Genomic DNA, 18,486 nt, shown 5'->3' on the forward strand with positions numbered 1-18,486 from the left:
GTACAAAGTCAAGTGTATGGCCTTTGCAATGGCTGGGTTGCTTAATATCCTTCATCCTTAATAGTCCTTCCATGGATGTATAAAGAGTCCTTCAGACTGCTACAACAAGCCAGGTGTTGCATTGGCTAACGCAAGGAGCTATCTACTGCTGCTACTTTGCCTTACAGTGGAGAGAATTGAAGATGAATTCTGGAAACTATCATTGGATCAACTCGATGTCAATATTGCATTCAGGTTGTTGATTGGTTAGGGAGGCCGTCCTCCCTTGGAGCATCATTTTACGTGTCTTTTCCAAAGAAGAGAGAAGGAATATGTTGCAAATAATACTGTGACTTTGCAATGGTTTATTTCAACCAAATGTTCTTTTTAGGGCCTGAGCACCGAAGGTGCGAAGGTACTATTGTATTTCATGTGTTTGTTTCTTTATTATTACAGGACATCAGACCTAAATCTGACCTCCTAAACATGCTCAAAAACTCACCAAATTTGGCATGTACATCAGGTCTAGTGTAAAATTTGATAAAATGTAAAAATTAAGCCCCAAAGTGTCAAAATGTGCTCTCTAGCGCCACCTATGTAACTAAAATGGCCGCCGCAGCCCATAGGAATGTCGTAGAGAGATCAAACTAAAACTGAGTTATTGGTCTCATCAAGACCTACAAATCATGTGCTGACACCCCTGACCTAAATCCAACCGGAAGTCCGCAATTAGCCTGTCAAAATAAGACTTTGCCTTAACAGTTTGCAGTGCCACATCCACCTTACACTGTAAAGCAATGGGGAGGCATGACCTTTGTGTCAAACAGAGGCTTCTGACGTCTGACCACTTTCAAACCTGTATCAATGGATACAGGATATCTCAATGGTGTGAGGATGAGAATTTTCTGCAGGGTGAGACATGTTTTTAGAAAAGTAAAGACTTTTAACCCACATGACCTGGTCAACGTTTGATTGAAATGTGTACTGTCAGGTGTGTAGAGACAATAAGTAACTGCAGCTGGACACAGAAAAATACTCATACATTTGAATGGAGAGTGTGAGCGAACCGCTAGGTGCTCGGGCCCTAATAAAGGAAAAACTGCAGTACAGAGCTACAAATTTTAGTTCTGATGGTATTTTTCTACAGCACTTTATAACTAAACTGTCACCCTCACTTATTTTTCACTTTCCCTCATAGGTCATCCCCACCACTGAATTATAAATATAAGACCTATAATTATTGTAAAATAAATGATAACACCAAACTTCATACAAAGTTTGTATATAATGTACTGTATGTATATAGGCCTTTCTGCTGTATCCTGCAAAAATGAGCTGCATTCAACCCCCACACCAGTGGCGGCTGGTGACTCAAAAAAGAAAGACAGGAGGAAAACCAACATGGAATCTTACAACAAACCGCATCAAACTATATCATTGTCCCCAACCTGATGAAATCGGGGAGGGGTGGGGGGCAATTTTATATGCCAATAAAACAATTTGCTTTTAAAAACAAAAACCCCTGAGTGGTGTAAAGGCTGTGTCTTTAAAGACATTTAGCATATACATATTGTGTCTAAACAAAGAAGAGCTCATTTTAGCCGTGGAGTGGTTCAGATGTGTGATTTTACCAACAAAGTGAAATTCAGATTTATAGTATTGTTCTATTGTGACAAAAGATTTATATTCTCATCAAAAACAGACAAGATATCACATGTTTTACATGTGTTTCCTATGTATTTTCTTAGTATACAGAAATATATAAAGTACCACAAAGCTTATAATGTGATACAGGAACAGATCAGTGCTGAATTCTAGAAAGACTGAACACTAAAAACATTCACAGATCTAAGTAGGTTCACATCAGAAAGTATGAATGCATGTACCAAATACATGACTTACACACTCTTATGTATGTGCATGACATACAAAATATAGTCTACCAAGGTGACATGTTAACACTAGGGGTGCAATAAATCACAAAACTCACGGTTTGGATCGTATCACGGATTTCAGTCAAAAAAGATTTCACAAGAAGTGTTCTCTAAAATCTTCCTCTCTCCGCTCCTGGTGATGTCACTCCCTCAGTGCTGTGAGACATTCCGCAATACACACTCATTATAAAATCACAGGAGGAACAAGAAAAGACTTTAAAACTCACACTCTAATATCTCAAAAACAGTAAAAGATAGAAAACACATGTAAATTCAAGATTTGTAGGTCAAAGTCTTGTGACACATTGAAAGTTCAAATGAAGTTTGTATCTAAAACTATGTGGAAGCAGTAAATGTTCAAAAAGGTGTGGGTTCGCTCATACTCTCCATTCAAGTGTACGAGTATTTTTCTGTGTCCAGCTGCAGTTACTTATTGTTTCTACACACCTGACAGTACACATTTCAATCAAACTTTGACCAGGTCATGTGGGTTAAAATTCTTTCCTTTTCTAAAAATAGACTTGATAATTTTTTATTTTTTATTTTGCCGTCTCTGATCATGTCAGTGCCCTTCCAGGTTCCATTCACATCTCCTGCTCTCAAACTCCCCCACTTTGATTCGCTCCTGCCCCCTAAATTCTGTCACAGTTCCTTATTTCTGGTAAGTTTTTACTACCTCAAACACAGTACCTAGTCACCATAGATATGAGGGTCTCGACAAAGAGGAGCTTGTCAGTGTTTTTAATCTTATGTGAATATTAGTCGCACACCAAGCTGTCCAGCTGAATCCTCCACAGGAAGGAGTGGAGAATGTCTTCATTACTTTCACAATAATATAACAGAGACCCGGAGCACAGTGGTGCACTTTCTAAATCATCCACCCGTCCTTCTGACTGCATTCCCATTGTATTCTGAAAAGCAGTATTTCAGACGGTTGGTCCAGATATTTGAACCATTATGAACTGCTTTCAGTCTACTGGCATATCACTTCAGATTTTAAACATGTCACTGTTAATCCCTTTCAAAGAAGCCATCTTTGGATTCCTCTGTTAAAGCCATTTTAGACCCATTTCTAAGTTACCATTTTTAAAAAAATGACTCTGCATAATTTTTAATTAATGATTTTTAATTAATATTTTTTCTGTTATGAACACTTTTTTTTAAAAGCTTTCACACTGTGTTTCTCTTTCTGCACAGCACTGAGACTGCTCTGCATAAGCTTCAGCCATCTGAAAAACTATGTTGGCGTTAGTGATGTGGCTCAGGATTGGTTCATCTCTTATCTGTCCAACAGGTCCTTCTGTTATGCTTGGAGATGCCTTCTCCTCTCAAGCCCTCCTTATTTGTGGGGTCCCCAAAGGATAGATTCTGGATCCCCTTTCATTTACCATCTACATGCTACCCCTGGGCCACAACATAATATGTATTAATGATGTATGTCCTGAGAAAGCCTGGAACACAGATTTTGCTGCTGAAATTAAGCATTTTCTGCAGTTTGAAATAATGATAATCACTTCTCTCACACCAGTACAAGTATCATGGCATTCAGATGCCAAAAGTGGAACAATCCTGCTGAGACATTTTTCTTTTACCCACATCCCCTTTATTCATTTATTTTTTTGGTCTTTGATGCTTAAACAAAAATATAATAAAGATGAAACAGCACCACAGCAGGTCTCAGTGTCATTAAAGCCACATGTTTGGTTCAGTTGAAGTCACAGTTAACATTTCACTTGAATCTACTGATAATCAGCATGTTGATGGACTTTCCCTCAGACTGAACATTAAAACCTTTTTGTGGCAAACCTTCTCTCAGGGCTCAAGAGTGACTTTCCTCCATAAATGAGACTGAACTGAGCATGATCTGATATTCTGTTACAGGCACAAGCTGATGATGGTCTCCAGGCTGCTGTTCACCACAAACAAGCCAGAGTAAATACAAAAGAAATAGAAAAGAGGAAGGTTATACTATGGTATGCATGACTGTCTCTTATCTAACCAGTGCCATCAGGATGGAATAAATGTCCTCCACTTCTCTGAAAAACTTTACTGACACTTCAGAGCACAACATCTCCATGAGCTTTGGATCCACTGTGTCTTCCAGGTCAACTCTATTCAGGTTTGAGTTTTTCAGGTTTTCCAGATAATCAATAAACCTGCTTTTTGGACCAGGACGCTGGTGTCCTATTCTTCACTTCTGATACAACATCTGACAGCCTTCAGTGCTCAGACCTTGTGGATGATACACATTCTTTTTGGTGGAAAAACTCCATTAGATAGTTTTCATTAGTTTAATACAGAAACCACAATAAATGGAAAGTAAGGCGTAGTGAATTAAACCCTTTAAAACCCTTCATTCATCATTGTTTTAGTCAGTGCACACAAGAAAGAAAACATTCACTTTGGTCACCGTAAATCCTTCCATGTCTACATCCCTGAGTTACTTTGTATCAATCATCAGTTGTTTTTCATTATTTGAGAGTAAACTGAAGTTCTTGTTATTGAGTGTAGATGTACTAAGGATGTAATAATTTGGTTATAATATGTTTCCCTTCACCGTAACAATAAGTAGATTATTTAAAAAATGCTTAACTGCAGAAAAGTTGCTTCTATGTTTTGGGTCTGATTAATCACAGAACAGTCAGATCCTGTATGAAGGAGGTGCAGTCTGTGTGATATGAAGACATGAACCTGATTCAGATCAACCGTTCTGTTGCTGCCTGTTTGGTCTTTTTAAAGTGTAAATCACCGAGGAAGGCACAGAAAAATGTTCTGCAGAGACGTTCCATCATAGATTTACTCAGGTTTGTTACTGACACATGATCCACGCTAACATGCTCAGAGCTGATGGGGGCTGAATGTCCTCATTCACACAGTTCATGTGAGCTGCAGATTGTTTCCTGCTGGACCGAATCAACTCTTAACTTTAAACTGGACTGAATTGGCCAATCAAAGCAGGAGGAGGATCAGGAGTGTTTAGTTATCACAGCTTTGTGCTAGCGTGGCTTCATTAGCAATAACGACTGAGCTAATCTTTTCAGGAAACGTGGCTCTTGATCAGGATGAAGCAAAAGTCTGGAATCATGCTGAAGGTCGACAGTCTGTAGGTCCGTCCGAGTTGCCATGGAAACAACCTGAGAAGACAACCAGAGGATTAATTATTAGTCTCTGCTGTGTGATGCTGATGTCTTTTCTCCCAAACTGCAGTACAATGACATAAATCAGCATTTAGCTTTTACCTAATTAGTCCAGGCCATGGTGATGAAGGCTGGGTTTACATCCTCATATGTAGTCCTGGCAGATCTGCGTCTTCTCTTACTTCCGCTGCAGCTCTGAGACAAAATTCAAGACAAAGACACAGATGAAGATTTAGATTTCAGTCAGTCCTACACTGATATTAGTTGACTGGAGCTTCTGATAGAAAGAAAACATATATGACATACTGAAAATAATAATAAAATATAACTACTTTAGTTGAAGTCAGTCAAAATGTACTGTGATATGTAACCATTGAAATCGAACATGGTATTGATCATCTGAGATGTGATCGACCCATCATGAGAACATGTATTTAATGAAGTGTGTTCAGACGGCAGCTGTTCTGCATGTATCTGTGAGTAGATTTGTGAAGCAGGCGTACCGGGGCGCAGGTGCTGTTCTTCTTCTTCACACACAGGTTGAGTTTGCAGTGCAGGTAGACGTCACCAGACTTCCCAGAGAACTGGAACATGTTGAAGGAGAAGTAGTTGGATGTTCCCAGTCCGTTAGCCTGCACCTTCACCGTCTGGTCAGCAGGGTTCGAACAGCTGCTCAGAAACAAGAAAACACACCAGATGTTAGAAGCTGCATCAGCATCCCCAGAATCACAGATTCCTCTGAACGTCTCGTCTACGTTTGACTCAGTCTGAACTCACTGCGAGTCTCTCTGCTGGGAGTTAGTGACAGTTTCCATTTTATGGACTCTGACTCTGATTCTGCTTCTTGATTCTGGTTCTTATTATTCTTTGTTTTTGCACATTAAAAAGCACAACTAAAAAAAGCACACTCAGACCTATATAGGATGAAAAGGCTAATGAGAAAGAAAGAAAAATAAAGAGGCAAAAAATGTTATATGTTATATTTTAAAGCCAATTCCGATTATGAACCTTAGGTCGGAATGATAGACTGCATCGAGACGTTTAAGAGTAGAATCAGGAGAGTGCTTATAAATAACACCACCATAGTCCATAGAGTTTGCTTTCTATAATTCTGCGTATGACATGCAGACTTATTTCTATAAAAGAATGCCAGTTTGCTTTTCGAGATTTAGTCATTTCATCAATACGTTTTTTGAAGTATAGCTCATCATCTATCCAGAAACCAAGGTATTTATAAGAGGATACTCTTTCAATCGGTGTCCCATTAAAAGTAGTAATACTTACTTCCATGGTACTGTCAGTTTTCTAGAAAACAGCATACATTTTCTTTATCTGAGTTTAACAGTAATTTAACATCAATCAATGTTTGCTGTACTGCACAGAAATCAGTATGCAAGGTTTGAGCAATCTGGGTAACAGAAAGCGCTATTCTATAGGTAATAGCGTCATCTGTGTACAGATGAATTGACTTTTTTGTCACTTTTTCACCTAATTCATTTATAAAAATAGTGAATAAAAGTGGGTCTAAAATGGAACCCTGTGGCACACTATTGTTTACACTCCTAAAGCTTGACATATAGCCATAAACCACAACAGCTTGAATTGTACCTCTGAGACAATTTGCAAACCAAGAACAAGATTTTTCATCAAATCCAATAGATTTCAAGTGTTTCAAAAGAATTTGATGGTTGACAGTATCGAAAGCCTTAGATAAACCAATAAAAAGGGCGACACAATCCTGCCTGTTATCTAATGCATTAGCAACATCATTCAAGACTATTAATGCTGCCATCACATTACTATGACCAGCTCTAAATCCTGATTGATAAGATTTAAAAACATTTATCATTTATTTGTTGATCTAACAATGTTCTCACCTGATCATTTACCACTTTCTCTAACACATAAGCTATACATGATAGTTTAGAAATTGGTCGATGATTATGTAGCTCATTGGACTGAGCCCCTTTATGTAAAGGTAGAATGTAGGCTGTCTTCCAAATGTCAGGGATGCTTCCTGTTACCAAAGTCAGATTAAAAATATAAGTTAAGCATTCAACTAAAAATTGAGCTGCTAATACTAAAAACCTTGGCTCTAAATGATCATAAATTTTTTGGATTGATAGAACAAAGAGCATTAAACACTTCAAGATTCGCAAAAGACTCCAATGAAAAGGTCTGAGTGCCTAAAGTGTTTGTCCAGTAATGTGCACTATGATCAGAGGTGGAGGGAGGAAATCCAGCAGTTTCAGATAAATAACCTGATGCAATAAAATGAACTATTTCACAGGATGAAGTAGGACTATGGGAAAATAATTTGACCTTCTTCCAAAAAATTGCTGGGTTTCCTTTACTCTCAGATAGTGCAGAGACATAAAATGAAGATTTAGCATTTTGAATAACAGTGAAACACCTATTACATTGTTGACAAAAATATTGCCAATCAGAGGATGATTTAGTTGTTCGCGCTTTGTGCCAGGGAGCATCCCTTTCATGTAACATTTCAGCTATTTACCAAATGAAACCAAGGATTGTTCCTGTTTTTGACTATGAATTTTGTAAAAGGCGAATGCTTGTCTGCAATGGAATTAAATGTTTTTATTAAATAATCCAACGCCAAGTGTGGATCAGGAATTGCCATGGTAAACCCAATATCACTTTAGTACAAATCAAACAAAAATGCTTGCTCAGAAAAGTGTTTAAAATTCCTTTTGACAGTGATATTTCGTTTGAATCTTTGTTATTTCGTGTCATGGATGCATGCTGTTTGGCAGTGGTCACTGAAGTCGAGAGGAAAAACACCACTAGATTTATAATGTTGAGGTCAAAATAATATCTTCAAGTGTGGCCTTTTCTGCACTTTTTGGATCTGGATAAGTAGGTGAAGAAATAGGCTGTGTGAGATTGAATCCATTGCAGAGATTTTTTAGATTATCAGAAGCATTAGTTAACCAGTTATTGTTTATATCACCCAAGATAAGAAGTTCTGAATTTTTATAGCTGGATATCAAATCAAATAAAGTCGAGGTAAGTGTGGTAGGACCAGACTTTGCTTTCAGTAGTCGATAAGTCGAATCAGAAAGCAGGATTCTTAATGAATCTTCACTTCTTATTCATATAGAACTGACTGAGAAATGTCAAAGCAGCAGTGAAAAGCCGCAGACTGGCTTCCACCTCTGTGTCTCTCACCCCCCAGTGATCAGGTTATATCTCAGACTCTCACTGGGTGACGGCTCGTTGGTCGCCCAGCAGGAGTCGGTCACCACAGCGACGAGTTTGTCATCTAGCCCGTCCGTCTTCAGCTCCACCCAGATGGTCTGCTCCAGTTGAATTTCTGTGCTGGACTCCACAGCTTGAGTGCGGTCGGCATCGGTGTAGGCCTTCATGGTCAGAGTGTAATTCCAAGCTCCAGATACAATCTGCTGGATCACAGAGCTGCAGAGCGCACACACACACACACACACACACATTTATTATCTGATTAATTCTCTGTATGCAGACATCAGCTGATCTACACGGGTACATGCTAAAGATGATGTGTCACCAGTAAAACCACAGCAGTGCATATACACAGTAGTTCAACAGCTCCAACAATGAATCATCTACTGTCCAACACACAGGAAGAACCACAAAACACACACTTTAGCACAGGCCTCGAACAAGCTTCAGTCCAGTGAAACTAAACCTTCCCATTTTAAATTCAGTTGTAACTCCTTTGCTTTACATTCAGCAGGAAATATGAATCCATGATTTTTCAGCTGAGAGTCACTTAAACTGTCCAAATGAACATGAGTGAATGGTGAATGGATTAAGTCATATTAAGACGGAAGACAGCGAAATTTGATCCCAAACATTCATGATTCAGTGTTTCATAACTTCAGAGTTAAAAAAATAAATCTGTTTCAATCAGCACAGGCTTTAAAGTAACTTTACTTTTTCACTTTATTTAAATGTGAGAATAAACTGTTATTGTCAGCTGTGACTTCAGAGGTGAATCAGGGTCAAACCTGTTGAACCACTCACCTGTCTCTGATTTTGAAGGCCACGGTCCTGGTGTCTGGCTGGTTGTAGAAGCAGGAGAAGTCGATGTTCACTTGGTCATGACGAGTGATGGGGCCAGAGCTGTTCCGAGTCATGATGGCGTTCTTGTACATGATTTTGCTGCTGTTGGCCTGCAGGGTCACAGGGATTCAGACAGTGTTACTGCAGGTGAGGTTTCAGGTGAAGGAAACCACACATTCATGTTTGGATTTCACCTGTTGTTTTGTTTGTTCAGATCCCCATTAGTTATTGTATTGTACGGTACAGAAACTGTATTGTATACTGTAACATCTGACACTGTTGAGGTGTTGACTGGCTGTGTGTCAGAATAAGCTTCATAAATCCCCAGTATTTCAGGGAACAAAGGAGGTGGCGGGTCTTGACAACGCCCCTGCAGTCACACATGGATCACAAATACTACAAGTGTGAGGAAAAGCTCAGCTGAGAGGTAGAAGGGATCTGACTGGCTCTGACTGGAGAGTCAGTAAGTAGAGAAGAGAAGCCCACCTTGACCACCGTCCCACAGACGTTGCTGCTGTCGAAGCTGAAGGTCACCATGTGGGTCTTGCTGTCCCACTGACCTCTGCAGTTTGGGTCATTGAGGTGTAAGACAGAGCAGTCAATGCTTTTTTCCTCCAGGAGACAACCAACCAGAGTAAGTGAAGCAGAGTTTTGGTTGCAGACAGTCGGCTCACCTGTACAGAAGGACAGACGAGGAGAATGAAACACACATATGTGCAACAATGAGGGCTATTTTCATGAAGGCGCAACGACCAGCCTGACCAGTGCTCTGACAGTTTTGTATTTTCCTGATCTTGAAACTCACTTTGCCCGTCTGTGTGGCATTTTGGTGACCAGCACACAGTGCACAGGTGGGAGGTTCATTCAAATAAAGCAGTGCAAAGACAGTCGTTGTATTTTGGTTGAAATTTGGTCCTAGAAGTCACCCTGAAGACAGATGTCTCAGAACCATGTCTGTTTCTGGTGCAACACCAATCTGCTGCTGCTTTGGTGATTTTATCAACAGGATTAAACTAAATACTTGCTGCAAATACGCTGTAACAACAGATTAATGCTTAAAATATAACTAATTTATGTCAATTAAACACTAACACTCCTCTGAGAAGTATTGCGTCAGAGCACAGTGCTGTTACACACTGGTTGGTTATAACTTGATATTCTGCTTTTTCATGAAGGAGACGTTGGATTAGCAGCTCATCAGCCTCTTTTCCAAATTTATTTATCAGCAAAAGTAGTGTGTTGTGTAAAATTAATTACTGAACTATGTGACCATGTACGAGGTAAGATACACTGGAATTACTGCTGAAATTGTGTTGATCCGATATAATCATATAAACGACTTCACCAAATCAATTTCTTTATTTTTCATTATTATAGTAACTCATTGATGACAAAAACTACTCCATCTGTCTTTGGCTGCAGATTTGTGGTGATGTGTGTTCATGTCATGAACGCTCTGAACCATCCAGACATTTCGTGAAGAAAAGCCTTCTGTTTGTTGAGCTGCCGTTATCACATTTAACTGTGATTGGCTCAGCTGTTTCAGAGCTATGAGAGCAGTGATGTGACTGGCTGAGAGAGTATTTAATAATCACCACACCTGCTGATCTCTATTCACCTTCATTCAGCCCTTTTGCACATTGTGCTGCTGCACATACATGAAGCAAAACAGCAGGTGCACATAGAGACGCCTACACTGTCCGTGTGCCTAAGACCTACCACCCTGCAGTTGTTGTTGTACTTGCGTGGTTAAAATAGCACATCACATTCCACTAATCAATACTTTTTTAATAAAATGAATAATCGATCCAGTGTGTGAAAGTGTCTGTGGTTGTTGTGAACCAACAGAGAATTCTCACTTCATGTGACAGTATGTCAGATGCTGTATTTCCAGCTCACAAAATAAATTCATGTTTTCACATGTAAACTATGATATTTAATGTCATATTGTGTCATTTCACGTGTGAGACGGGTCTCCTTTTTCAGTCTTCATACCAAAAGTGTTTGTCGATCTGTACTTGGAGCCAAAAATGGCCCGACAGTAGCAGCTGGTTCCACCACTGATGTCCTCAGCACAGAACTCATGAGCACTGCAGAACTTGTCCTGACAGAAGGCCCGGGGGGAGGCTGAAAGATCAAACAAAGATCAATACTTACTAGAGTCAGTCAGTAAGATAAACAGGAACGACAGCTGATCGGATCTTGACTCCTTGTGAGCAGTTTAGTAACAGTGTGCATGAGATTATCACACAGCTCAACCAAACTTTGTACTTTATTCAGTCAAATATGAAGAACACTTTGTCCCGTCTACATCTGAAACACTGTAGACAGAGAAGGCGGCCATTTCACTGTCCGCAGAAGATCTGATCTGATCACATGCACTGCACCTACTGCCTCTATTTTTCATATTTTACTGTAAATCTGAATGCAGGTCTTTACTTGTAGTAGAGTTCTTGATTCCTGTTCTGTCCTCACTGTTATCTGGGCTCATCTTGTCCTATCATGCCCTATAAAACATAACTGAATGACAGTAAAGGACGGTCTTACGGCAGCTGGCCTTTGACCTCCAGTCCTCCAGCGTGTCTTTGCTTTGCAGGCTGCAGGCTCTGGCGTAAGCCTCCAGGAACTGGCAGTTGAGACCATCCACTGCTGGGTATTTGCACAGAGTGTTGGTGCAGGCGGTGATGAAGGGCTCGGGGTTGGTGTGGTTGTGGCAGAAGGTGAAGGGATCCTCCTTCAGGAGATTACAGCTGTCATGGGAGAGAGAACGATCAAGTCCAGTCAGACAGAAAGATAAGGTCAATGATTACTAACATGAAGAACAAGACAAAGGTTAGTGTTATTGGGTCTAATAACAGGACAGGTGTTGTGTAGACAGATTGACACAAAAACTCTGTTCCCCAAATAAAAAGGTGTATAATCTGAGTTCAGTTGTGTTTGGCTTCCAGCTTCATCCCTGCTCACATCAGACAACATGAAACATGAACAACATGTTCTTTTTCTCACAGATCAACGTGTGATGAAGAGTAACTCTGGTTGTTTTATAGATCAAAGGAGAGTTTGATGTGTGTTCAGGTGTGTCTCTGCTCACCGTTCAGTCACTGTCCTACAGTCGATCTGACTGTCAGCAGTGTCATTGTACTGTTTCTCACAGCTAGGGGGAGACAAACAGCAGAAGTCAGGAGTGTTCCCCAGGCCTCACTCCTTCATATAAACACACACAGGCACTACTAGTATACATGCAGCCCAGTGACGAGGCAGCAGTCAGTGACGTGGTCTTGCCTGCTTGAGCTGTACGCAGAGACCTTCATTTCACTCAAAGACCGGCTGGAGTTGCCACATAAACCCTGCAGGGTGTTTCCACCTGGTCCTGGACAGTTTGAGGAGAGAATGTGATTCAGATCAATAAATTGTCGGACTGGATGCACACGGCTGCTCACTAAAGGACAGCTGTCAACCACTGATTCATACAGTCACAGTATGATCACATCTGAACGTACAAACAGAGCAGAAAGCAGACCAGCAGCTCCTCGTTCTTCTTAACGCCAGCTGTCAAGTGTCTTCAGTCATAGACCCAACCTCAGCAGCATCGGGCCATATGCTAACAGATATGCTAATATTAACCAGCACACGTTTTCTATTAATCTCACCAAAACAAAAATCTCTTAAAATACAGACTCAGCATACAGTTTCACCTTCAGTCAACTGAAACAAATCAGGATCCTTTCATGGAATTTTGCAGATAATGAACTCAATAGTTTGCTTTACATGAACTGATGAAGCAAAATGAAATTCATCCTCAACAAACCAAAATCACAAGAAACACATCAAGGCCTCAGTAACCAGCGTGCACATAAGGACCTCAGACCTCTCTGATAACTGTAATGTATGATTCTGTGCATCTGAAAGTTGGGGCTTATTCCAGATTTCCTCTTTCCACTGTTCTTTATAAGTCTTTGAGAGCTGCTTTTAACCCCCCCTCCCATCCCACTGTGCAAAGAGATACAACATGTTGAAGACAGGATACAAGCTTAAAATGTGAACAGAGAAAAATGTAAGAAAATGTAAACAGAGTTAGTAAAGCACATAATATAAATACGCAATATAAATGTCATATAAACATACATATACAGCATATAAACATCTAAACATAATATAGACAACACATACTAAATTTACTTTGTGCAAAGAAACATGGGTTGTTCAAGTTGATGCCATGCATTCTGGGTTTACTGCACCATACGGCCAAATTCTTTTTTGTAAATCAATCAGCATCATCAGCGTATAGCAAAATAATGTTTCAGTTTGAAAAACAACATTTGTAAGATAGTTGTTCATTCTTCTCATATGGAGACAAACAGAGAAAAAACTGGCTGCCGCCTTCTTTTATCCATGTAGGACGTGTTTTTCTGTACCTGTCATGTGGATCTGTGCTGTGTAGCCATCAAAGAAGATAGAGGTGTTGTAGTTGGAGTGCACCAGCTTGGCTGTGACTCCAGTTTGGTCCTTAGAGAGCTGCACACCATGATGCTCCACAGGCGTGCTGCTGAGGCTCAGCTTTGTGTCGTTCAGCTGCATCACAGCAGAGGGACAAAGTGGAGGAAACACACCATCAAACATGACAGCAAGCAGTGATCAAAAGTAACAACCTACATTTGAATATAAATTACTTCTACTTTATTCGAGTATTTAATTTTTTTTTACTTCTGTACAATTCAGAGGGAAATATTGTACTTTATACTCCACTACATTCATCTACAGCTTTAGTTGCTTTTCAGATTAACACTTCACATGAAATAAGATGAGTCTGTTAATTTTGCTGTATTAGTTAAGATTAAAGCAGCGGTTCTGAACTTAACATGAAATCAGTGTGTAGTTGTGTCTTTTCATCGTGTTTTCAGATGTCTGTGAGTTGTTAGTTGCTCTAAACTTCAAACACATAAAACCCAAAGAGATGAAACTGCAATATTTCACAAAGAAACGAAAAGATGAGAGAAAAGTTCCTGAAAATGAATTTCAGTTTATGAAGCAGAATTTTAGTTTTCTTCTTTCTTACACAAACTATCATCTCACTGTTGCTCATATTTATCTTGTGACTCTTATAAACTCCTGAAGATCAAATAATGACAATAAATTGCTGTTTATGAACTGATTCATCAGTATTAATAATGCAATTTATCAAATGTATTTAATATATTCACAGTCCAATTTTCTTCTGCAAAACAAGTACTACTACCTTTAATACTTTAAGTAAATGTACCTGCTAATATTTCTGTACTTTTACGTAAGTAGGATTTTAAATGCAGGAATTTTACTTGTAATTAAGTATTTTTACATTGTGATATTTCTACTGAGTCCTTGTTCCATCACTGGTAACAAGGTAATTCAAGCACAGACTCTTAAAACAGCACCACAGGGTCCCTGAACACCTAGCACAGGTTAGCTTAGCTGCTAAGTTGACATAGCTAACAGTTAAACCTCTGCCAAAACATTCTCAACATGAATAAACAGCCAACTTTCCCACCATATATATGACCCTCTGCAATAACTCTACACATATGTCCACTTATTACACATTTTATGCTCGCTTATCCACAAAAATACACAAAATGACACATTGTTGACAGGTTTCTGTCCAGCCTTTCCTCTCAGCACTGCAGTACAACATGTGTGACAGATGTAAGGTTACACTCCCTGTTGTGGTCTAAGTAGGAAACACTCAACTCTCATGTGAACCCTTACACACCATCCAAATCTGACCCGCTTTTACATTTGAGTGCAGTAATAACACCCTAAACACTTTTCTTTCAGCCAGATATTTTATGACTTTTCTCAAAGTGAGAATATATAAAAATGATCAAATTTCACAACTTTTCTACTTTTGTGCAGCTGATACTCATTTTTATACAAACTCTAGAGAGTGTTCTGCGTTTCATTTGACCCTTATTTATTCAAAAATCAATTTTTAAATATGTTCTTCAGATTCAATAACATTCATTGAAATTATGATGGCTGTTATGTTCTCCGGTTTCAGGTAACATAGGACCTTAATAATATATTGTGCTTGTGAATGTTTTTGCTACATAACAAATAGAGTAAAACTTAAAGTATACACTCTTTCTGAAAGCTTCATTCAGGATTAAAAGTAAAGTCAGTGATTCTAATCCAATGCACTTTTTGTCAAATTCAGCAAATATCTCCTCAAGGTCCGCTAACTGTCCATTCTGTGTGTGGACTAAAAAAAAATGGTGTCCATACGCAGCCCTGGCTCTGTAAATGGGCATGTAAACACAGTGGCTTGGAGCGAACAACACAACACTACTCTGGCCAATCAGCAGCAGGGGGTGTTCATGCTTATGCACAGGACAGGGGGAAGTCATCACAGCAGCTGTCTGTATGAGGATGTGACAGTCTCCTATCTCCAGCACCCATTGCATGGTGGGGGAGGGCCGGTGAACTGGAGAGAGAGGCCGTGGCCAATTAACATAGAAAGTGTTTTCTCACAGAACAGATATGCTTCCATTTTATTAAATGTATCAATCCACACTGAATCTCAGACAGTCTTATGGAACTCGCACAAATATCCTGCCATATATGTGTTTTCAACTTATTGACCGTATCAATGAATCAATAAATAACAACACTGTGGATTTCTTCACATGGAGCTGACATGCAAACTATTTAGGTTCAGTAAATTTCTACTATCAGTCAGGCTGGTGAAGGCAGTTTGTCCAGCCGCTGTCCTCTCAGCTGCTTCTGTGACAGAGACGCTGAACGCAGGTTGAGTGAGAAGTGGGGTGTGCATGTCGTGCTCACATGAGACGAAATCCCTTTTCTGCTCGTGATAATGTGTGAGAGAACCAGAAGTGACTCTACAGCTGACACATAACTCTGGATTCCACCATATTTCTCTTTTATAAAAACAGATTTGTGCGTCAGAAGTTGTATATAGAGACTAATTATGAGGAGATACTATGAAGGGTCAGAATATGGACCGTATGTAAAGGTTCAGATGTACTGTGGCTGTCTGCAGGACACTGGAGCACAGTGAATATTTGTGAACTAAACCACAACGTCAAACAATAAGCGTTTGAGTAAACAGGACTTTTTTACCTCAGAACATTAACACAGTGTCTGCATATACCATGGTGTTACTTTGGAATAAAATGAAATAAATAATATGTTGGGGGGTGCCTCCTTTTATGAACTTCTTGTCTTGGCTTGAAAGGATGCAGACGAAACAAAAAGATCAAATGATGACTGCTTTTGGCACATTAATGGAAAGCAGCAGCACAAAAATAGAAACTTCAACCCACAGTAACAGCTGAATGTTCTGAACACTGATGAGATCCAACAACCAGGAGGATGTGAGGAGGACTCTGGATCAAAGTCCGTCACTCGCTCCAAGTGAAACTGTGGCTGTAGATAACTTACCTGAACCCTCCCGCCTTGTCCCAGGTGAAAGTTAACGCCTGAGTCATTCAGATGTAGGATCACATGGTCCAAAAAACTAACATCTTTACGACGGCGGTCCTGGAAGACGGCCTGCAGGTGGACGCCTGATTCTGACATCAGAGTGTACGCACAGCGATCCGGGACAGAGACAACTTGACCGCCGAGATCGATGACAGTGGAGCCGGTTACAGTGCACGTGGCATCCAAGACACATCTGACAGAGGTTTGGGACAAGTAGCATCATCAGCATGATGAGACATTTGAAAATGACTGAGGAACAGCAACAGTGACATGAAAAGATGCTACTGATGTATGGGACGGAAACTACTCACTGACACTGAGCTATGACACAGAACTAAATGATGACAGAACCGAAAACTGCATTCTGTTAGACATATGAATCAAATATATTTACTGGCCGTCGCCCCGGCAGATCTCTCCGGAGCCACAAGGAGTGGTGTTGAGGACTGCTGAAGCATTACAGGTTACAGAGAAGTCTTCTAATTCACATTTTCCCGTTTTTGGTAGAAGTGGAACACCTGTAAAAAACTCAGATTGCTGAATCATGTACAAACTCTAACAGTAACTTTATAATGTCGTTTGGCTTCGAGGACCCCTGAGGGCCCGTTTAAATAGTCAATTCATCCACATTACAAAGCAACTGATTTTATCATATCTGTCCAGCCGTCTGAGATTTCTGCCTCCACTCTGATACAATGGAGGTGAATGGAGTTCAGTTTGTGGTTTGTAGTTGAACAGGAACTACTCCAGTGTGTTGTGTGGATGGACCCTGTTTGTGGAAAGAGACATTGCTGTTGAATGTTTTAAATGTCTTATAATGCTGTCAGCATCACAAACTGAATGATCTGCACTGTGCTCGGTGGAGGCAGAAATCTCAGACAGAGAGCTCAATACCTGGACAAATAAAACCAAAACTATCTGACTGGTCAGATTCCACCAGAGGGAAGAGATGAAATACGACTGTTTGTAATTTGGGTGAATTGGTCCTTTAATAATTATTTGCTCTGCTAACCTGAGTGTCTGCATCCACTTATGTCCTTGATGGTTGTGCTACCATCTGTGGTCATATTCCAGTCATCCAGTTTGACACCATCGACCTGCACAATGGCCTCCTACAAAGAAGCGACATCACAGAGGTTACTGTCACACACTGACAGGACAGAAGCACAACACGTGAAGATATGAACAAAACTTTGTGGACAAACTGAACTAAAACTGTCTCGTCCAAATAAAGCAACATGTCTGTGAAGTGTTCTGAGCTTTCATGGTTTTGTTAACATCCTGGATACTTTCTTATTTTTCTTAAAAGTCTTTAAACATAAACCAGCCCCTCCAAAAGCATCAAAACTCCATCTGAATCACTTCTAGTCAACTGCTGGAAATGTGTGTGTGTGTGTTAACTTGTCCCCAAACATATCAAACATATACCTACCACAGGACTGGATGACCAGGCTGGATACAATCTTGCAGCTAAAGCTCCTTGTTCACCAAACTGTGCGAAGTCGAATAGACCCTGCAAACATAAAACAGGAGATTCAGACACTGTTAGGAAATAACATCTTAAATCTTTAAGAAAAGGCTTTGATTGATTTGTTATAAGAGATATTCAGATGGACACTGATGAAACTGAACAACACTCACCACCTCGGTATTTACAGTGTATGTAACCACGTACACCTCGCATGTTGCTGAACCTGTGAGTTGTGGCAGACGTATATGAAAAGAGGATCCTGGTCTACGTGTCCATTCGTTTGTATCCAGATAACCTCTGGTGACTGCTCCCTTAGGTAGCAGAATACAGTCGTTTTTGCTTCCAGGCCTGTACGGGCCTTTGAAACAAAATGCAACGTTGCTGTCCGTCAAGTTCACCTGTTAACATCAGAGATACACAACAAATA

At 40.0% G+C, this 18,486-nt stretch overlaps 1 protein-coding gene across 1 annotated transcript; it reads right to left on the reverse strand.

The window, feature by feature from the left end:
• Nucleotides 1-3,500: 3,500 nt before the first annotated feature.
• Nucleotides 3,501-17,134, reverse strand: LOC122992709 (alpha-tectorin-like). The gene is made up of 13 exons (XM_044366588.1): nt 16,983-17,134; nt 16,547-16,781; nt 13,528-13,684; nt 12,395-12,482; nt 12,204-12,266; nt 11,660-11,862; nt 11,108-11,239; nt 9,599-9,786; nt 9,074-9,222; nt 8,240-8,485; nt 5,554-5,719; nt 5,153-5,245; nt 3,501-5,047 (listed from the first exon to the last, which is right to left on the reverse strand). Exons 1-12 carry the CDS (start codon nt 17,132-17,134, stop codon nt 5,153-5,155), a joined length of 1,872 nt encoding a protein of 623 aa, XP_044222523.1. The 3' UTR covers nt 3,501-5,047.
• Between the last annotated feature and the right edge of the window lie 1,352 nt (nt 17,135-18,486).

Source organism: Thunnus albacares, chromosome 11, assembly GCF_914725855.1.
Source record: "Thunnus albacares chromosome 11, fThuAlb1.1, whole genome shotgun sequence".
Classification (NCBI taxonomy): Eukaryota; Metazoa; Chordata; class Actinopteri; order Scombriformes; family Scombridae; genus Thunnus; species Thunnus albacares.